The following is a 23,364-nucleotide window of genomic DNA, read 5'->3' on the forward strand; positions in this document are numbered from 1 at the left end:
TTATTTTAAACTTTACAATTTTTATTGTATTATTTTAAAAAAGCTTATAATAACCAGATGCAAACATATATAAAAATAAATAGGCACTCTAGAAGTAAAAATTTTACATGTGAATGACTAGTAAATATATGTATACAATGTATGGAGTGTTGAGTTGCCATAAAATGTTTTAGTTGGACAGGACTCGGGAGGTTTCAACCAGAGAGTACATTAAAATAGGCAAAAACTGGAACTACCTGATGTTTACAACTCAATTGTGAGTTGAAAGAACTGTATGTAACTGCTGTTAAATACAGAAATTAGTTTAAATGTTTGAAATATGTTTCCAACTGGACATTTTGACCACATAGAAAGTAAAAATTCACAAAGTTTTTGAAAGCTATTGACAATACCTGAAGCTCATTTTTCTAGTATTTTACAAAGTTATAAAAGCAGTGATTAAAATATTGACATTTCAAATAAAATTTCACAAGATATACACTATTTACAAATCCTTCATACTAAAAAATTGTTAAAAATAGGCTTTCTTAAAAGATGAAATTTAGTTAGTATTCAAGTACTTCTAAATTAAAAGATTATAAAGTCATAATCACCAACCATTATAGTCAGAAAAAGCCAGTAAAAACTTCTCTACAGATTTCAGAATATAAAATCTGGCCAACATTTGGTAAGAGTGAAGTTAGACATTTATAAGCAATTATTTTCTAATTAGTGAAAAGTATTCATTTTTAATCATTTACATTTTGGAATATTTTAACAATTTATGGAATCAGGTAAGAGATTAATCATTTGTTGAATTAGATTTATTCATGAAGTTTATTTAGGAATGTATAGAAAATTTTAATTCTGTGATTCTCAGTTCTTGAGTAGATATTTTAAAACTATTCTAAACCACAGTTAGTTTACCAGCTTAGTACAAAGGAAATGACAACTAATGAAACAAGGCAATTAAAGTAACTTATTTTCACTGGTAAGGTTACCATAATAAAGAAAACTTTTAATTTCAAAAGAAAGCCCTCTCCAAGAAATTAGCTGGGGTAGATTCACTGTTTAAGGGAAAGGAAAGGATACAGAAATTAATTAAACAGTCAATAAAATTAAACACCCTATATGAAGGTGAAGATTTAACCTGGAAACCTGGATAGATTTTCAGATTCAAGCCAAGTGGATATCAACCTTTAAGCACATAAGATTACAGCCAGAGAAAATGTAGGCAGTGACATTCCCAATAAGAGGGACCAAGGTTAATTCCTAACACTGGTTATTAGCAGTCCAAAGTAAACCAAACCAAAATATAAAAACTTTTCACATTTCATATAAAATTAGAAAAATTTGTAACAAGACAAATAAATACACTAAACTTTAAGTATTTTAATCTTTTAGCTTATATAGCTTAAGTATTTATGAAAATATAGTCAAAGGCCTAATTTATGTTAAGCAGATTCTGAAAATAAAAAAGTTCTAAGAGCTAAATTGAGTTCTATCTGAGCTCCAAGGTTTGATTTAAAACTGTTCATCATTAAGGCATTTTTTTCAAAATGCTATAAAATCCATGGGTCAGTTTTTTTAAAGACACTTAAAGGGATCTCACCTAGTAGACTATCACAGAAGTCAAAAACAAACGGGTGAAGCCATTTGTTACCCATTAAAAAGTGCTTCTTCATAAAACAAAGACTACTTTGACTAGACAAAGTATCTCCTGGTATTTTTCAGTTAGCATAGTTAACCAATCGACATACATTGAGCACTAATTAATACTTAACAGGCTACTAGCCACATAATAGAGGGGCAAATTTAATTTTTGTTCAACTGTAGCTATGGAAAATGAGTTGGTACATATTTCCCAATTTTCTATTGTTCCAAGGCATGCCAAAAAAGTCTCTATAATATTCAACAAATATATTCACAAAATAACAAAGTTAAAATGATAAATGACTAAAAATGCCATGAGTCTTAATTTTATCCATCTCTAGGTTTGGTCAGTAGGTTCCTATTTTATTTTAACGGCCTGTGAGGAATATAAGCTTCCCAATTTCATCATTTACCTATTACAGTGTACGCTAGGTTTATATCTTTGTTCAGAAGGGCAGCCTGAACCAAGACTATTATGTGACACAGCTCCTAACCCTCTTTCACTCTCAGATAGTGAGTTATCATTACAAAAGCCACTGCTCTCTGGAAAGCAGAGCTTGGGCCTCTGATGATATTTCAGTCTATATGTATCAGTCATGCAGCTATCAACGGAAAAATATGTAGTTAAAGACATTTTCTCATTTGGACATGTAGAACTGGTGTCTAGTTCAGGTTGGCAAAATCCATCAACAACTGGGCCTGTGCTTGCCTGAAAATCTTTAGTTGAAGAGTTGGAAGAGTAGTTGGGTATGTTGCCAACTTGGTCTTTCGCTTGGAATGTTTCTTTACAACTTCCGTCATTCATAAATGTATTTATTTCTGCCCTTGGCTCTTGAGCTGTACTTAAATTGTGCTTCAGATTAGAAGAATTAGCTTTAAGCATCTCTGTAAGTTTAACATCAGGTATGGAGTCATTTTTCTCTGATTGTGGCACACTGGTTATAGTATATTTCTTTGGTGGCAAAGGGGGTGGTAAATTCTGGTAAAGTTTTGGCATCTGACAACCTTCAGCTCTGCAGGTTGACTGAATTACATGTTCTCTTGATAGAGAATTCTCAGAATAACCTTGTTGCATCATATTTTGCTGCTGGATGAGAGAAGGGGTTTCTGGCTTTAACCCAACAGTTCTCATGTGTGAAAACCACAATGAAGATGGTGACATTATTTCATTATGGTTTACTCTCTTCCCAGAAGTAGAATTACCATCAACAGGAAAAGGGAAATCTGTTCTCTCAGAATTTTCTAAATGAAGCCACTCATTTAGTTTTTCAAGCTTCTGTTCTTCTGATTGTTGGAGGTGCTCTCTTGTAGTAGTATGATCCTTGAGTATTTGCGAGCTGGATGAAGGAAGTAACTTTCCATTGGTTTCATGGATATGTGGCCTGACATAGGAAATAAAAACAAAGCTAAGACACCATGGACAAAAATATTGTCCTACAGTTTGATTTCCCCAGTATATAACTTGTATTATTTTTGTAACATGACAGAAATGGGAAGTATATTTTGTAATCATTAATGTTTTCAACTGCCTTCTAACCTAAAATTTTTTGCTTACCAAACATGCATCATTACCACAATCATATTTCTAAAAATTTAAAAAAGTGATTTCAACTTAAAAACACTGAGGTTACATTTATTTGTGACAAAGTATAGTATAAAATATGAGGAAAATGTTACAGGCAAACAACTCAATATCCTAAAACACTTCCTCACTGACATTCTAAAGCTTAAAGGTAACAGAGATAGAGATATTAAAATCCTTGTTAAATAACAGTATAAGGATGGTATAATAATTTAAAATAGGAGCCAGCTGTGGCATAGCAGGTAAAGCTGCCGCCTGCAGTGCCAGCATCCCATATGGGTGCCGGTTCAAGTCCTGACTGCTCCACTTCTGATCCAGCTCTCTTTGATGGCCTGGGAAAGCTGTAGAAGATGGCCCAAATACTACATGTGTATATATAAGTACAGGAAAAGTCATAGTTTATATAAAGCTATATATAAATATGTGTGATTTCAGGCATCCACTTGGGATCTTAAGATACCTTCTGCAGATAAGAGGGCTACTGTGCCACCTTCACAAAAATGCTGAAAAGATTAAAACAATCATGTATCATATCTGGCACTTTGTAAGCCTCTATCCTTAGATGAACATCCTATTAATGATCCCCAGTAAGATAAGCATTACTAAAAGTTCATGGAAAATACAATCAAAACATAAGTTTATTTTGGCCCAAAAACATTTGAAATTCATGCACACAAGAATGTACTTTATGAAAAAACTGTGCATGGGGCCAGCGCTGTGGTGTAACGGGTAAAGCAGCTGCCTGCGATGCCAGCATCCCAAATGGGCGCCAGTTTGTATACTAGTTCTCCACTTCTGATCCAGCTCTCTGCTATGGCCTGGGAAAGCAGTACAAGATGGCCCAAGTCTGTGGGTCCCTGTACCCACGTAGGAGACCCAGAAGAAGATCCTGGCTCCTGGCTTCAGATTGGCTCAGCTCTGGCTGTTGCAGCCATTTAGGGAGTGAATCAGCAGATGGAAGACCTCTCTCTCTCTCTCTCTCTGTGTAACTCTTTCAAATAAATAAATAAAACTTAAAAAAAAAAAAAGAGAAAAAAAACTATGCATTTTCTGATTTTGCATCAAAATAAACATCTTTTGATTCCATATTTCACAAACTCTTTGAAGTACTCATACTGTAGACTCATTGTTTTCAGAATAGTAATATGTATTCAAACTCTTCTAATAAAGAATTCCTGTAACACACGTAGGAGACCCAGAAGAAGATCCTGGCTCCTGGCTTCAGATTGGCTCAGCTCTGGCTGTTGCAGCCATTTAGGGAGTGAATCAGCAGATGGAAGACCTCTCTCTCTGTGTGTAACTCTTTCAAATAAATAAATAAAATTTAAAAAAAAAAAAGAAAAAAAACTATGCATTTTCTGATTTTGCATCAAAATAAACATCTTTTGATTCCATATTTCACAAACTCTTTGAAGTACTCATACTGTAGACTCATTGTTTTCAGAATAGTAATATGTATTCAAACTCTTCTAATAAAGAATTCCTGTAACACACGTGTTAAGGAAAAAAAGTTTTAATATTTTCAAATTTCTATGATTACCTTTTTAACAAATGACTTCTTATTTGTGAGTGTGATTCCGGGTGGCACTCAGGAAATTTACAACCTGCATCCAAGTTCTTAAATTCCTTTCTAAAGCCTGGGGAGAGGGGAGGAGGGAGGCAGTTCGGGGGAGGGAGGAGAAAGGAGGAAAACAAAATTATTGCAATGATCTTATAAAACTTATTCTATGTATATTTATTTATATTTACATAAAATTTTCTATAAACAGGCTATTCTCTTCCAATTGAAAATGAATTCAAGACACAAACCAAAACAACACCTCTTCTTGAATTCTTATGCAAATAAATATTTCTTTCTTTCTTCCATTTATCATCACTTGATAGTGTCAGCAATAACAAAACAATGCTTTTCATGCTTTACTGACACAGTTTTCTGATGGAAAAATTCTGCAACTGAAGGTAAACGACTTAGATTTAAGTTTGGATTACCTACCTATGGGTAACGTTAAGCAAGCCTCTAAATCCTTCACAATCTCAGTTTCCTTATTTATATAATGGGATAATGGTAATCCACTTTACCCACATCACAGGAACATCAAGAGATAAAAAGAGTGAGAGGGTATGGAGATAGTATATAAAAAATAACACCACTACTAATTAGCTACCATTCATTGACTGTAAGATGTATTGACTGTAAGGCTGTAAATATCAACTGTTAAGATGTTGTTACTATTTGTATAATCTTGTTGACAACCTTGTAAAGAAATTACTGCTGAAGAGGTACCTTGGAACACTACAGACAGGACAAAGGCAAGGAGCAGGGACACCACCTGACGCCGTTTTCTAGGAGCCGGTGAAGGCAGATTGCAGCAGCCCCGTCACTGGTGAGATTGTCTGAGGAAGAACTCTGCAGACCACACTGACTTTGAGTCTGGCCTGCAGCGCTGGGGAGAGGGGCATGAGGCGCATGGGTGGCAGGGTGCCCACCTAACCCCTTGAAGGGAGAGCACTCTTTTTTTCCATCCCCGCACAAGGGTGCCCACTACTGGCGACCAGCAGGGAGAAAGGCCATGTTAATGCAAATAGAGGGTATAGCGGCTCATGCACATACATGATTAGGAGATTTTATCAGAGGCATAAATCTGCCAGTGATTTGAATCCGGCCTGCAGAGCCGGCAGGAAGCTGGGCACCCACTTAGGACTGTGAGATGTTCTCCTAACCTAACCTTATCACAGATGCCAAGGCAGGGCACCAACAGGCAACTGGCTCTGGGAACAACTCTGCTCTCTCCATATCTATTGGAGGCCCATGAGGATGAGAGATTCCTCTGCACCCTGTGACTGTGGGAGCCTTGTGTGCTATGACTGTGGGAATTCTGTGACTGCACTATAGAGCGTGTGGTATAACCTGGTCTCTGGGCAATCACTGTATCTGGCTTCAGAGGCTCAGATTTCTCGGAGTGCCTGGGGTAGATCACTACCCGGGAAGGCAGTGGAGGATGGCCCAAGTGCTTGGGCTCTGCACCCACATGGGAGACCAGGAGGAAGCACCTGGCTCCTGTCTTCGGATCGGCACAGCGCACCGGCCGTGGCGGCCACTTGGGGGGTGAACCAATGGAAGGAAGACCTTTCTCTCTCTCTCTCTCTCTCTCTCTCACTGTCTAACTCTGCCTGTCAAAAAAAAAAAATCACACTAAAATATGAGAAATGAAGAAGTTAATATGTCAAGTAGAAAATACAGTGGAAAGCCTTAACAACACACTTGGTAAGGCAAAAGAAAAGAATATCAGAGCTGGAAAACATCCTTGGGAATATTTCAGTCAGACAAAAAAATACATCAGAAAACCTAAAAAACAATGTTTGAGATTTATGGGATACTATCAAATGACCAAACATGTCTTAAGTGTTCATGAAGGTGTAGAAACAGAGAATGGACCAGAAGGCCTATTCAGGGAAATAATAGCAGAAAACTTCCCTAATTTGGAGAAATGGACGTCTGAACACATGAAGCACATAGAACTCCCAATAGACACGACCAGAAAAGATCTTCACCATCACACACTGTAGTCAAACTTTGAACAGTAAAACATAAAGAAAAGATTCTAAAATGTGTACAAGAGAAGTGCCAGGTTATCTTCAGAGAATCCCCAATTAGACCAACAGATGATTTCTCATCAGAAACCCTAGAGGCTAGGAAAGAATGGAGAGACATAGTCTAAGTCCTAAAAGAAAAAACTGTCAACCTAGCATACACTGTACACCCAAAAAAGCTCTCATTTATAAATGAAGGTGAAATGAAGACTTTCCAGAACAAACAGAAATTCAAAGAATTTGTCACCTTGTTCAGCCTTTACAAACGATTCTTAAGGGTGTGCTAAACACAGATAATGATGGTCATCATTATGAAAATGTGAAGGCTGAAAATCTCCTAATAAAAGTACAAAAGCAATCCAAAGCAAATAATAGGAATATTTATGGAAAATATAGAATATAAAAAATGTATAGGAATGAAATGGATATTTTGTGATATGATTGTTATTTTTAGCCCTTGTTTATACTCCTGTGGAACTGTGGTCTTCCTACTTTTTTACTTGCTGAATCTAATAGCCTGTGAATATACAGTGGATTAAAATTATGTCTGCAAAAACTACTGAAAGGAAGCGAGGAAAAAATAGGAGGGGAACCTGGGGGAGGGGGGAGTATGATTTTTGGAAATGTACCTATGGAATGCATGAAATCTGTTCTGTTTATATTAATTTTAAAAATTAAAAGAAATTACTGCCATCTCCATTCCACTAAGGAAATAGGCTAAGAAAGGTTAAGTGTTTTACCCAAGGTTACATAGCCAGCAAATGCAGAACTAGATCTATATGGTTAAAGTCCAGGCTCTTAACCATACTGCAGTATTTCCTCCTTCTAAGTGTTATTTAACTTATCCCCAGTTCAGCATGTAAAATGCACCAAACAGAGCCAGCGTTGTGGCACAGTAGGTTAAGTCTCCACATGCAGCATGAGCATCCCATATGGGTGCCAGCTCAAATCCCAGCTGTTCCACTTCCAATCCAGCTCCCTGCTAATGGCCTGGGAAAGCAGCAGAAGATGGCCCAAATGCTTGGGCCCCTGTATCCATGGAGAGACTCACAAGAAGCTCCTGGTTCCTGGCTTCAGATCGACCAAGCTCTAGTGGTTGCAGCCATTTGGGGAAGAACCAGAGGATGGAAGACCTCTTTCTCTGTCTCTCCCTCTCTGTAACTCTGCCTCTCAAATAAATAAATAAATCTTTTTTAAAAGTATCAGTTTATTAATCTTAGTAAGTCTTATGAGAAAAAATTACACTAATTTACAGTGAGATTCTTGTTATTTCAAAGCCCAGTACACTCTAAGACTTCAGATTCTAAATTAATAATTTTGACCCACTTTTTTTTTTTTTTTTCCTCTAACTAGCTAGGATTAAGGCCTAAAGGCCAATGTGGCATCACACAAAAGACAGCAAGCACTCCTATTTCCCTCTGAACAATAATTCTTAAGTTCACGGCAGGGCCTTTAGCAATATTAACCTTCAGAATAAAACATGATAATTGGATTATCTCTTTACAAAATATTACTTTAAAATAGCTCTAATAAAAGTGAATATTGCCCTCTAATCTTTAAATATTTTATTTATTTGAAAGGCAGAGTGACATTGAGAGAGGGAGAAATAGAGATATCTTCTGTCTGCTGGTTCATCTCCCAAATGGCTACAACCACCAGGCCTAGGCCAGGATTCAGGAACTCCAACCAGGTCTCCCAAGTAGGTAGGATGGGCCCAGGGAACTTGGGCCATCTTCTACCACTCTCCTAGGCACATTAGCAGGGAGCTGGATGGGAAACACAGGACTCACCAGCATTGAGATATGGAACGACAGCACTGCAGGTGGTAGCTTAACCTGATGTGCCACAATGCTGGTCCCTGATCTTACATTTCTAAAAACCATCTACTCATTCAAAATTGAACTGCAATCTACAGTTGATCAGAATACATTAACTATTGCCCTGTTTTTTAAAATCTATATTTCATTATGATCAGGCTCTAAAGGTTAAATCTGGAAGCAGTTTGCAAGAAATATGCCAACTTCTTCATCCATCTATAACTCCAAGTTTGTATTTTTTTCTTCTTTGGGAACATTGAACTTAAAATTATATGCAGGCTAAGAATTAGTTTGATTTAATCATTCTGCATTATATTAAAAATCGTTGGGGCCAACATTGTGTCGTAGCAGGTAAAGCCATTGCTTGTGACATTGGCCGCTGCTTGTGACACTGGCATCCCATACAGGCACCTGTTCAAGTCCTGGCTGCTCCACTTCTGAACCAACTCCCTGCTAATGCACCTGGGAACACAGCGGAGGATGGCCCAAGTGCTTGGGTTCCTGCACCCACATGGGAGACCTGGAAGAAGCTCTTGCCTCCTGGCTTTGGCCTGGTCCACCCATGTCTGTTGCGGCCATTTGGGAAGTGAACCAATGGACGGCAGACTTCTTTCTCTGCTTTTCTCTTTCTCTGTAACTCCGCCTTTCAAATAAATAACAATCTTCTTAAAAAATAAAAAAGTTAAAAATAAAAATCATAACATCACTTTGTATTATAATTTTCAATAAACTGCAAAGTTTTAAAGGAAATGAATACATAATTCTTTATAACTAATTATTTCTCTGAAGGTATTCACACACTGGGCAGCAGGAGGCAGCAGAGGTTCTACACAATGTCTGAAATTTTAGTATCACTATGGCAAGCATTCAACCAAGTGGTTTGAGTTCAGAATTCCAACTAACTTAAAAATAGATGTGTTATTTTTCTCTTCTGCTGACATAAACATCCATGTGTCTGTACCGGGAATTCTGGCTTCAGGTTCTTTGGAAATCTAAGATAGTCCAATTTTAACACTTGGCGCAGAAGAAACCTCAATGTCAAGACAAGAAGCTTTAATTAATGCTATTTTTCTTAATGTATCAAAAGAACCCATAGCATAATATTTAAGAAGTAAAAATATATTTCCTCTGAAAAGATGACCTAGGTTTAAAACAGACTGATACAGCAATAAAGTCAAACTACCAGTCTAGACAATGTAATCTTTACTCTTATGTGTAGTGAGACTTTGTAAGATAATACCACAATTATAAATCTTAAGCAATAACTTCATCCCTGACCTAATTTACAATAAAAATACATTTAAATAAAATTTGAGTAAGTTGGAAAATCATAAAACTTCTTAACTGGTATTTCTGGCTAAATTTATCATAACCAAAAGAACAGAGATATCTTTAGGTTATAATTACAGCACCTAATTCAAAAACTTTGGGATGTTACAAAACAAAAAAGCAGGGGTCAATAATATCTTTTCTCACTTGAACTATACTCTAAAGGAAAAGCAAATATTGCCATTTTACTACAAATTCCAGTACCAAAAGTTTTTAGTTTAAAAAATATACAAATACCCATTGGGTGGTATTGGGCCAAAGCAAGTGAGAAAAAAATCTCATGTTAATATACTGCCTGTCAACAGTGCATAAAATTCTTAGAAAAAAATAATGTGCACAGAAACAAAATCAACTGATTAAAGCACATTTTTCTAAACATAGTGGACTTCAAAAAGTTTGTGGAAAATGAAATGAATTAAAAAGATATTTATTTTGAAACAAAAATATTTGCAATCCATGCCATTTTTCCTAATAGGCACTTTCCATTCACTTTCTGCAGATCCTTTATGCACTACTATTTATTTGAAATGAACATATTCTGCAGTTTGAAAAGACATTTTATTTTAGAGAAAATGATCAATCTGTGCACATGTGTAAACTCTTCCAATAAAATTTTTCATTTTTAATTTTAAGACTTAACAAAATTAAGGATAGAATATTTCACTTAAGAAAGTAGAAGCACAGATTTTTTTTTTATAAAAAAATAAGGTAATCAACAGAACACTGATTAACTTTTTTTCACTCTTGTCATTTCCGAAATCAAGAATCTCAGCATGAAATAATCCTGATTTCCACGATCTACTGAGATTAAGCAATGTTGCAGAGTTCTTTAAAAACAAATAGCAGGGCCAGCATTGTGGCACAGCAAGTTAAAGACACAACCTGCGACACCAGCATCCCATTATCAGAATGCTGGTTGAAGTCTGGCTGCTCTACTTCTGATCCTGCTTCCTGTTAATGCCCCCTGGGAAGGCAGGAAAGAAAGGCCCAAGTATTCCAGCTCCTGCCACCCACGTGGGACCCAAGGATGGAGTTCCTGGCTGCTGGCTTTGGCCTGGCCCAGACCTGTAAATACTGTAACCTATATATTTATCTCAGTAGATAACCCTTCCTCATGGAGAACAGAGAACACCCATTAGGTATGAACTAATTCCACTGCCCGGCCTGGCACAAATACACAATAATCAACAACTGTACTCATCTTTATGTCTCTGAAAGAAAAGCCTCATTCCTTTCATTCACAGCCTCTCACTCTGCCTTCTGTTTCCTTCTCACTCTACTTCAAGGGTCTTACTGCATCAATTATTGTTCTCATCTATTCTTTACATTTTTCTCTTCCACTAGATATGATTACTTTCTGCAATATAAATACCCAAACTTCTCCAACCTAAAAAATATATATATACCCCAAACTTAAATACTTGGTTTTATTTTCTTGTCTAAGTACTACCTCTTTGCTAGTCAAGGAAATGTATTGTTTTCACAGATAAAATAAACTTCTTTCTTTTTTTTTTTTTTTTTTTCACTTTTTGTTACACTGTAATTCCCTTTAAATTTTTTATTTGGAAATAATTTCAAAAGTTCAGAATAGTTGAAGGATGTAAAATAATACAAACAATACTGGTATTTCTTTTATCCAGATTCAACTACTGTTAAGAGTGTACTCCCCTTTTTCTTCAGTCTGAACTCTTTACAAGTAAGTTAAAATATCACAGCCCTGGGGCCGGCACTGTGGCACAGCGGGTTAACGCCCTGGCCTGAAGTGCCAGCATCCCATACAGGGGCCAGTTCTAGTCCAGGCTGCTCCTCTTCCAATCCAGCTCTCTGCTGTGGCCTGGGATAGCAGAAGATGGCTTAAGTCCTTGGGCCCCTGCAACCACGTGGGAAACTGGAAGAAGCTCCTGGCTCCTGGCTTCAGATTGGCACAGCTCCAGCCGTTGCGGCCAACTGGGCAGTGAACCATCAGATGGAAGACCCCCCCCCCCCCATGTAATTCTTTCAAATAAATAAATAAATCTTTCAAAAACAAAACAAAAACAACAACAAAAAAAACAAGTAACAAGTATCACAGCCCTTTACTTCTAGATTAGTTCCAAATGAAGCAGTACTTCAATTCCGCCTCGGTCTTCCTTCTGTTTCTACTGTTCTCTAACACTGCTGGATGACGTCACAGATGACTTACTGACTGCTAACTCGAACTGGCCCAGGGTTTTGATCTTTATTCTGCTTAGTCTGTGGCCACTCTCCATAAGGTTCTCCATTTCTCTAACTTCCAGTTATGACAACTCCCTCTCTGAGACTTTTTCATACCCTTCCAGCTCACCTCTCTTCTCAGCTGACCCAATGTGTTATTTTGTTTTCCCCTACAATCTCCAGTTTTCCTGAATGATCTTGCCCATGACTATGGCATTCAATTCCATGCATGCCAATGGTTACAAATCACATAATCTTTCTTGAGTTCTAAACTTACATTCATAACTGCCAATTAAATGTTTACCTAGATGATAAATTTAAGAAATCAAAAAAACACCTGCCCCAACCCAGTTTGTTCTTCCCATATTCCTTGTTTCGGTCAGTGGTGAACCTGGTTACGTAAGTCCCCAGTACAGCTATCCTCGCTTTCTTTTCCCCTCATTTTGAATGTGACTGATCATCCTGCTTGTGTATGCTTGCTGGATTCTCCCAAGTCATCTGTCTGGACTGTGATGCATTAGTTTGTGTCCTCAGCTTTCCTCTCCTAGGCTGTCACAACAGTTATCTAGCAAATTTTTTCTCATTGCTCCAAATTTACTCTCTACACTGCTACTCCATGGTCTTTTCTAAAATACAAGTGGGAGTTTGCCACTCTCCTTACCCTTTAGTGCCTCTCCACTTCGTGTAAGATCAAAAAATAGCACGAAGTTTTGTCATGATTTGGCTTCTATCCTCTTTCCATCATCTCCTATTTCCACCTATGCCTTGCATATACCAAACTACTTGTATTCTTCAAATGTGTGGTTCTTTCTCCTGAATACATGCATTGGAACATATCATTTTTCTTAGCTTGGATTTAATTTAAAGCGTTTAAAATTCCATTAAAACTCCATTCTAAAAGAAGAGCTAAAACACTCAAAATGGTACTGTGGTAATTTTGACAATGTCCCAAATAATACTTTAGGCAGGTATAAGGAAGGTTTTTTGCAACAGAACCCATAAAGACATAGACAGACCAGCTTATATAATGTCTCTATTAATGAATAGAAAAAGAAATAGCTACAATAGCATTATAACAGATTTTGGTTCTCTACCATCGAATATACTTGTATGAGGGCAGGTACTCAATACAGTGGCTGGGACATTTGCATCCCGTGCCTGGCTTTGAGTCCCAGCTCTGATCCGGATTTTAGCTTCCTGCTAATGTACCCCCTGGGAGGCAACAGGTGATGACTCATGTAGTTGGGTTCCTGCCACACCATGGGAGACTCAAATTGAGTTCCCAGCTCCTGCCTTCAGCCTGGCCCAGCTCCAGATGAGAGATCTCTGATTTGATCTTTCTTTTTGCCATTCAATTAAATAAAGTAAATATACCTGTATGAAATACTTTTTTTAAAACAAAAAAAAATATTTATTTATTTATTTGAAAGGCAGAGAGGGAAGGAGGTCTTTCATCCACTAGTTGACTCCTCAAATGGCCACAATGGCCAGAGCTATGCCAATCCAAAGCCAGGAGTTTCTTCTGGTTCTCCCACACAGGTGCAGGGGTCCTTGGGCCATCTTCTACTGCTTTGCCAGGCTATATCTGGGATCTGAATGGGAAATGGAGCATCCAGGACTCAAACCGGCATCCATATGGGATGCCAGCACTGCAGGCAGTGGCTTTAAATGCTATGTCACAGCACCAACTTCTGTATGAAATACTTTGAAGTCTTTTAGCTATTGGTAGAAAATGATTCTACAGGTCAATAATTTCAGTGGGTGTGGGTGTTGTGGCCCAGCAGATTAGAAGGCTGATTGGGATGCTTACATCCTGTATCAAAGAGCCAGCTCAAGTCTAGGCTCCTCTGCTTCCAATCCAACTTCCAGCTAATGCATCCTGAAAGGCAGCAGATAATGGTTCAAGTGATTGGGCCCCTGCCACTCACAAAGGAGGCTCAGACTGTTTCAGGCTCCTGGCTTCTGGCATGGCCCAGCCCTGGCTATTATAGTCATTTGGGGAATGTACCACCAGATGGAAGAGACATATATAGACATAGATATAGATTTAGATATAGATAAATATCTTGGTCTGCCTTTCAAGTAGATGAAAATAAAAGACACTGAAAACTAACTGTGCAGGGGCCAGCACTGTGGTATAGCGGGTAAAGCCGCCACCTGTAGTACAGGCATCCCACAGGGGTGCTGGTTCAAGTCTCAGCTGCTCCATTTCTGATCTAGCTGACTGCTATGGCCTGGAAAAACATTAGGAGATGGCCTAAATCCTTGGGCCCCTGCATCCACATGGGAGACCCAGAAGAAACTCCAGGCTCCTGGCTGTGGATCAGGCCAGCTCTGGCCGTTGTGGCCATTTGGGGAGTGAGCCAAAGGACAGAAGACCTCTCTGCCTCTGCTTCTGTAACTCTGCCTTACAAATAATTAATCAATCAATTAATTAATTAAAATAAATAAATGTCTTTAAAAAATAAGTGTGCAGTAGAAGAGCAATAAAATCACATGCAGTCACAAAGAATGAAATTGTGAGGTATAAAGATACGAAAAAAATGACAAGTTTTCAGTTTGAGAAAAACATTCCTATGTCACTTCCTCACATATTTTCAGTCCTGGACTGGGGAAGGGAATACAGGGTGGGAGGTTAACAAAGGTGCTCAAGGAAAAGACCAGCTTAGAAAACTATGGTAGACTTTGAAGTTTACAAAATAAGGAGTAACATTAAAATAGTGATATTTATGTAGTTCAATTAAAATGGGTTACACAAAACCATAATAAGAAACTTATTTTAAAAACCAGAAGATAACAAGTGTTGGCAAATATATGGAGAGTGTGGAAACCTGTGCATTGCTTGTACAAATGTAAAGTAACAGAGCTGCTCTGAAAAGCAATATGACAGTTCCTCCAAAACTAAACACAGGATCCAACAAGTGCACATCTGGATTTATACTCAAAAGAACTGAAAGCAGGGATGTAAACTTATTTGCAAACCAATGTTAACAGCAGTATTATTCACAATAGCTAAAAGGCAGTTACCTACCCAAATGTCCATCAGCTGATGAATGGATAAACAAGATGGAATATATCATACAACAGAATACAAGGACTACTCAGCTTTTAAAAAAGGAATAAAATTCTGATATATGACAACATTGACACACCTTGAGATCATTATGCTGATACAAAAGGGCAATTTTATATGATTTTACCTATATAAGGTACCTAAAGTAGTCAAATTTCAGAGATACAGAGTAGAATAGTGGTTGCCAGGGGCTGGAGATAGGGGGAAATGTAGAGTAGTTGCTTAATGGGTAGACAATTTCAGTTTGAGAAGATAAAAAGCTCTGGAGATAGACGTCAGCCACTGTGGTACAACAAGGTTAATGCAATATCAATAACCCCTAGCTTACCATTGGCCTTTACTTTTGCTAAATCCTTCATGTGTGTTCTCCCAATAGCAATCCTGATTTCTGTAGACATTTAAACATCTTATTTGCTTCTGAACTGCTCTATGTTGCTAATAAATCACTAATAATGATACACCACTACATATTTATTTTTTCCTAACTTTACTTTTCCATAGGTGTTCTTTTCTGTCAGTTTTTCAACTTGTCCTTTTCTTTAGAAGGATTTATTTATTTAAAAGAGAGAGAGAGGGAGACAAAGATAGGAAGAGAAAGAGAGAGAGAGAGAGAGATCACCTCTCTGCTGGTTCACTCCCCAAATGGCTGCAACTACTAGGACTGGGCCAGGCTGAAGCCAAGAGCTAGTCACTTCACCTGGATCACCCACATGGGTGGCAGGGAGTCAAGTATTTAGACCTTCATCTGCTGGTTCCCAGGCACATAAGCAGGGACCTGTATTGTAAGCAGAGTAGCCAGGACTTGAATCAGCACTCTGATATAGGATGCAGGCATCCCACCCGGTGGCTTATCCCACCGCACCACAACATGTGCCTTCTATTTGTTCTTTACTCCTATGGTAGTCATTGTATGTAAATGTACTTATTGAACACCTATACATTTAAAAACACAATTCTCAATGATGTTATATATACTTTGCCACAACAAAAAAAAATTAAGTGCATTACATACATACTCTTTTATGTAATTCCAGAAAGTCAGTGCAAAGCTCATAAAGCAATGTTCTCTGGACCATCAAAATCCCTATGACCTTGTGTTTTTATAACCATCAGGAAGCAAGCATAATTTTGAAAAGAGTACTGAACTTGCAGTTATTGTTCAACCTCACAGGCTTCTGCTCTGATTCCTGGCCAACCCTCTACTGTTTCCTGTAATACTTGGTTACCAGACTTTTATCAGATCTTTTAAACAGGCGAGACGTTTTAATATGGGAAAGGAAAGTTATTTCCTTAATATAAATGTTTCCTTCTGATATTATAACATTTGATGAAAACAAAATAATTTACCAATTAATCATGTTCAATGTCTGCAACCTGAAAAATAATCTCCACAAAAGTCTTAAGGACGATAGAGACTAAAAGACTTTAAAATTTGTTGTTTGTGGTGATTTCTTATTGTGAAAAATTATATGCCTCTTTTCCCTCTGAATTCTAAAATCGGAACACACTGCCTGGCTGCAACATCAATAACTGCCTCGCTCATCACTTTCTTTGATCTCTCTTTCCCCAGATCCTTCAGATATGTTCTCCAGTAGCAATCCTGAAAGCTGTACAAGTTCAAATATCTGTTCTTGCTTCTGGCTGGCTCTGGTTTGCTAACAAATCACCTAGAAAAATGCCATACACTACATTATTTATTGTTTCCAAACTGAACTTTCCCAGAAAGCTTTTTATCGATTTTTTTCTTTGTTCTTAATTCATAAAGTAGTCATTAAAGCTGTTTACACATACATTTCCAGGCATCTACAAAACTGCACTTTCCCACCATCCTTGCAAGTAGACTGCAAAAGAGCTGGCATTGATTGTAGCACAATGGGTTGAGCCATCACTTGTGATGCCAACATCCAATGTGGATGCTGGTTCAACCCCACCTCCAGTCCAGCTCCCTGCTATTGTGCATGAGAAAGCAGAGAAAGATGGCCCAAGTGCTTGAGCTCCTGCCACTACATGAGAAACCCAGATGGGGTTCCAGGCTCCTGGCTTCTGCCAGGCCCACTCCCAACCATTGTGGCCATTTTGGGAGTGAACGAGCAGATGTAACATATTTCTCTCACTCTCTCTCTCTCTTTCTCTCTCACTCACTCTGTTTCTCTGTCATTCCTTCTAACTCTGCCTTTCAAATAAATAAAATAATAAAAAAAAGACTACAAAATTGAAAAGCATATTTAGCTAATCAAAGTCATACATAATACTTTGAAGAATATGAGAAAAACATAGCATGCACAGACAATATACATACAAAAACAAATGCTGATTGCCTTCTTTCAACTATCTTTATTAGAATATGCTTTTATACATTAATTTAAATGATTTGTTCATTGATATTTCAAAGTTACTTTTAAATAATTTCTATAGCCATATAGGATTTCCTCTTAGTTAGTGTCAAAACAGCAAACAATAAATTATTGCAATCTATTCTTTACTGCAACGATTATATTTAAGTGAAATGCTTACCTCCTATGTGGTTTTTATTCTGATGGGAGTTACAGTCCATGTGTTCTAAATTTGAGTTACTCATCTTAAGCTGATCACTAGAAAATAAAACACACAACAAACATATCAGTTTTCATGGATTATCTTAGTTTATTTTTTAGAGAAAGAAAAGAAATTAATACTCACTAAACAACTAATCTATGCCATACGGCTTAATGTACATTATTTAATTTATAGCTCTCAGTGCTTACAAGTAGTTATGGTCTTCATTTTGCATTGGGATATTAAGGTTGTAAAAGTCTAATTAATTTGCTTGATAATGAAAATTCAAGTCTATTTGGTTATGGTTATCAAGCCCTGATTTTTCTACTACCCTAGGCTACTTTTTCCAAGAAGTGTTATGAAATTGTCTTGCCAAGTAAAAAGAGTTTCCTTGAGTTCTTGTTGAAACAATTATTTTAATAAAATATGAGCAGCTGATTTTTGAAAATCTAGCTTAATAATGAATGTGGTCAGACACAGCTAATATCAAATTAAGATATTCTAGAAGGATTAAAAGCAGAAAAAGAGGTTAGACTGACTTGAGAAATCAGTCACTAAGCCGTGGGCATGTTGTAGAATAATACAGAGAAGGGGCAGGTGTTGAACTGCAGCCATTAAGCTGCCACTTGGGATGTCGGCTTCTCTTATCTCAGAGTCCGGGTTTGGGTCCCACCTCCACTTTTTTCTTAAAGTGGCCTGTAAGCATAAGGCAAAAGGACCTGGCTTCAGAAGCTTTTTTTTTTTTTTTTTTTTTTTTTTAAGATTTATTTATTTATTTGAAAGAGAGAGGCAGAGAGAGACAGAGACAGAGAGAGGTCTTCCATCCGCTGGTTCACTCCCCAGATGGCCGCAATGGTTAAAACTGGCCCAATCCAAGCTTCTTCCAGGTCTCCCATGCAGGTGCAGGGTCTCAAGCACTTGGGCCACCTTCTACTGCTTTCCTAGGCCATAGCAGAGAGCTGGATCAGATGTGGAGAAGCCAGGACTTGAACCAGCACCCGTATGGGATGCCAGCACTACAGTTGGCAGCTTACCCGCTATGCCACAGTGGCGGCCCCACCTCCCTCCACTTTTAATCTGACTTCCTGTTAATGCCCAACCTGGGTGGCAGCAGATGATTTCTCAAGTACTTGGGTCTTTACCACCCCCATGGGAGACCTGAATGAAGTTCCAGGCTCCTGTTTTCAGCCTGGTCCAGCCCTGGCTTTTGCAGGCATTTGCAGAGTGAGTCAGTCGACATAATAATCATGTGCTCTGTCTTCTACCTTTCAAAATAAAACTTTTTTTTTTTTTTTTTTTTTTTTACAGGCAGAGTGGACAGTGAGAGAGAGAGAGAGAGAGAAAGGTCTTCCTTTGCCGTTGGTTCACCCCTTCAATGGCCGCAGCAGCAGCCGGCGCACAGCACTGATCCGAAGCCGGGAGCCAGGTACCCCTGGTCTCCCATGGGGTACAGGGCCCAAGGACTTGGGCCATCCTCCACTGCACTCCCTGGCCACAGCAGAGAGCTGGCTTGGAAGAGGGGCAACCGGGAAAGAATCCAGCGCCCCGACCGGGACTAGAACCCGGTGTGCCAGCGCCGCAAGGCGGAGGATTAGCCTAGTGAGCCGCGGCGCCGGCTCAAATAAAACTTTTAAAACATAATTACTGGGACAAGTGTTATGGCGTAGTATGTTAAGCCTCTGCCTGCGGTGCCAGCATCCCATGTGTGTGTCCATTCGTGTCTCAGCTGCTCCACTTCTGATCCAGCTCTCTGTTGTGGCCTGGGAAAGCAGTGGAAGATGCCCAAGTGCTTGGGCCCCTGCTCCCACACAGGAGACCCAGAAGCTCCTAGCTCCTGGCTTCAAATCAGCCCAGCATCAGCTGCTCCAGCCATGAAGGGAATGAACCAGTGGATGGAAGATCTCTCTATCTTTCCCCTTCTCTGTAACTCTGCCTCTCAAATAAATAAATAAATCTTTAAAAAAATTACACTGACAAGTGTGACTGTACTACTACTAATATAATAAATGTACACATTCAGAATTAATTAACTTAAACATGATCTTAGTTATTCAACTAAATTCTTTTATATCATTAAAGGGAAAAATACAGCTCAAATCGAATTGCACATGTCAGAGATATGATGAGTAATCACACAGACTGAAAAGTTAAACAATCTACTTAGTGACTGAGATGCAGCCAATTTAAGTCTATGCTTTAAAGCAAAGTGGGCTAAGCCTCCTCCTGCGACGCCAGCATCCCACATGAATGATGGTTCTAGTTCCACCTGCTCCTCTTCCGATTCAGCTCTCTACTATGGCCTGGGAAAGCAGTTGAAGATGGCCAAGTGCTTGGGTCTCTGCACCCATGTGGGAGACCCAGAAGAAGCCCCTGGCTCCTGGCTTCAGACTGGCCCAGCTCTGGCCATTGCGGCCATTTGGGGAGTTACCCAGTGGATGGAAGACCTTTCTCTCTGTCTCTTCATCTCTTTGTCTCTAACTCTACCTCTCAAATAAATAAGTAAAATCTTTTTTTTTTTTTTTTAAAGATCTTATTTGAAAGGCAGAGGCAGAGAGGCAGAGGCAGAGAGAGACACAGAGAGGTCTTCCATCCGCTAGTTCACTCCCGAAATGGCCACAATGGCCAGAGCTGAGCCAAACCGAAGCCAGGAGCCAGGAGCTTCATCCAAGGTCTCCCACACAGGTGCAGGGACCCAAAGCCTTGGGCCATCCTCCACTGCTTTCCCAGGCCTTAGCAAAGAGCTGGATCAAAAGTAGAGCAGCCAGGACTGAAACTGGGGCCCACATGGGATGCCCGTGCCACAGGCAATGGCTTTACCTGATACACCACAGCACTGAACCCATAAAAAAAATCTTTTAAAAAAGAAAAATCTGTAGTACAAATCAATAAATAACAGTGGTGAAAACAATGGTAATATATTTATTTTAAACTTTCCTAAAAATAACTTGTTATTTCTGGAATCAGAAAATAACTATTAAAATTAAAATCTGAAATATCAAATAAAAATGTGGTTTCTATTGCAGTTAACTGACCCCAAACTCTAAAAATTACTGCAATTTACAAGAGAGGATGGTAGAGAGAGTATCATTCATTCACTTTATGCATTACCTTAAGGATACTATTTCTTTAACACCACTGTTCTCCATTATAGTACCATGTCCATCAATAACAGGTGAGTCCAAATTAGTAGATCCATTACTGATGTGATCACTGCTTTCGTATCCAGACTCCGTCCTTTGTATCTGCCAATTGTCACCATGAATTTTACTCTCTACAAAGCCTCTATTTTTCTCCATTCCTTTTCCATTAGAGTCCAGGGAACTTCTGCTTCCTATTTCCTGCTTCATTTCATCTTCATAAATGGTCATTAAACCTTTCTGTTTCGGATTCTCTTTTGGCCAATTACTAAAATTCTGGTCTTTGCTACATTTAACTTTGTTACTGATATTTGATTTATGTCTTGGACTGTGCTGCCTTTTTTCACTTTCACTAAAAACACTGTCAACATTTAATGTTTCTCTCATAGGTTTCCAACCTCGGTTCCGGTTTTTACTGCTGCTATTACAGCTGCTTCCTTTATCCCTCGAATCCTGGCTGCTGTCTGTATCATATCCAGTGCCACTGTCAGCCTTGACTTTGCCAGTCACTTTCTCTCCTGGAGCAAGAATCTGGGATTTACTTGAACTTATTACTTGCGCAGCTCGACCATGATGGGCAACTCGGTCATGTTTACACGGTCCTTTTCCTTGACTATGATACAGATGTGGATTTCCATATTGTCTAAAGCCATTTGGAGCAGGAGGTGATCCAGATTTGAAATGTGACAGGTCTTCATCAACCAAATCTTTAAAAAAAACACAGTTTAATAATTAAAGTTACAAATAAACAACTCTTTAGAGTCACTTTTTAATCACAAGACAAATATCTTGTTTGAGAAGAAAGGTAAAGCAATCACTGGAAAATAGTAAGTAATTATATTGCACACTTGGAGAAAAAGTGCTTCTTCAGTCCCCATTTATGCTAATGAGGCCTTTATAAAAGAAACAGACTTTTTAAAATTATCTAAGAGGCAGATAATTCAAACAGTTTTTTGAAAAAAAGCATTCTAGATCAATTTACAAAAATCAGAGAAATATTTGTCACCAAATATACTGGTAAAGACTTAAACATGCATTAAAGCAATTGCTGCTGCGAGTGAAGAAACAGACATCCACTCACTGGTGGTGCAGCAGCCATTCAGAAGGCAACTGAGACACATCACATCTGTCAAAATTAAAAATAAACATACCCTGACCCAGCACTTCCTCCGAAATGACTTTGTGCTATGGCTATACCCAAAAAATACACCTGGAGATGTAGAGGGACATCACTGCAGCAGATACCTGTCTCTAGAGTCCAACTATGCCATAAGAAAAAGAAGAGTAAAAATGCACAGAAAGTAAGACATGCTTATAACGACTTGGAAACTAGTAACTGAGGTCACACGAAGGTGAGAGATTTCAGGGAAAGAAGCCCTGTCACTTTTTGTATAACCCCCCCTTATTATTTGAATATTCCACATGAGTGAAGGACATTTATAAATAAAAGTTAAAAAAATCAAAACACAAAACACTAGTCTCTCAGGCTACAATTATGTAAAAATCAGGAATACTCTGCATTTTTAGGTTTAGTTTAGGTGTAATAAAGAACTCACACTAACAAACATATAGATATACATAAACACATAGAAATTAAGTTTAATGTTATGACACTCAATTTTAAAGTAAAATTTTTAGTAGTCTCTTTTTAAATGAATGCTCTAAGCTCTTCACTTACCTTTATGCCGGCCTAAATCTTTTCTTTGTCCTTTCTCTAAATCTCTCCTTTGTGGAGAAAGTGAATTTTTCTGTTCAATGGCTTTCAGTGCACATTCTCTGGAAATGTCTCTTATCTTTTCCCTTTGATCATTGTGAGTGAACTTAACTGTAAAAGAAATTCTTTCAATGTTACAGATCATTTCTCAAAATATTTAACAAAAGTAAAAACAGAACTCTATAAACATTTTAAGGTTTTACTTATTTAAAACACAGATTAAAGCACACAATGAACTCATTTTTATGCTAACTAAAAACTCGGTATGATTTTTCCTGATGCTGCACATATACTGTTTTATTTTAAAATTTCTTGCATGGCCCTAAAAGCAAGCATAAAAAGAGAAAAAACTGACTTGCCATTTAAATACCAAGAGCTAAAGCTAGCTGATCATTATTTGCCAGGTATTATTCGAAATGTATCCTCATTTAAATTAAGTACAATTACTATCTCCATTTCAGGCAAGGACAAACTAGACACTTGCCCACATTCCCATCCCCTGTAAATGTAGAACTGGGATATGAGCCCAACATCTCTGATTCCAAAGCTTGTGCTCTCAACCACATACACACTATTACTGGACTTAAAGTAGGTGTATTTTGAAAAACCAAAAAATGTCTTAATCTTCAAGTACCAAGAATTCATGAGAGGGAAAAAGAGAGTCTCACTAAGACTTTTTAAAAGCCTGTATTATAAACCTTTGTTGATGATAATTATTCATTCTGGATTCATTGGGTCATTTTAATGGTCTGATATTACTT

General features: G+C 38.1%; 1 protein-coding gene across 2 annotated transcripts in view; it reads right to left on the minus strand.

Moving 5' to 3' along the window:
* The window catches only part of USP53 (ubiquitin specific peptidase 53), a 55,841-nt gene continuing 32,477 nt past the window's right edge, over positions 1 to 23,364 (minus strand). For both annotated transcript variants that reach the window (XM_089302875.1, XM_089302876.1), the window contains 5 exons: positions 22,568 to 22,714; positions 20,861 to 21,596; positions 17,732 to 17,808; positions 4,755 to 4,851; positions 1 to 3,014 (listed from right to left, as the gene is read on the minus strand). In XM_089302875.1, coding sequence (XP_089159001.1) covers positions 2,042 to 3,014; positions 4,755 to 4,851; positions 17,732 to 17,808; positions 20,861 to 21,596; positions 22,568 to 22,714 — 2,030 coding nt within the window. In that variant the 3' untranslated portion in view covers positions 1 to 2,041. The remainder of the gene's footprint in view (positions 3,015 to 4,754; positions 4,852 to 17,731; positions 17,809 to 20,860; positions 21,597 to 22,567; positions 22,715 to 23,364) is intronic.

This window comes from Oryctolagus cuniculus, chromosome 8, assembly GCF_051225735.1.
Source record: "Oryctolagus cuniculus isolate XC-2025 breed Fujian yellow rabbit chromosome 8, ASM5122573v1, whole genome shotgun sequence".
NCBI classification, from domain to species: domain Eukaryota; kingdom Metazoa; phylum Chordata; class Mammalia; order Lagomorpha; family Leporidae; genus Oryctolagus; species Oryctolagus cuniculus.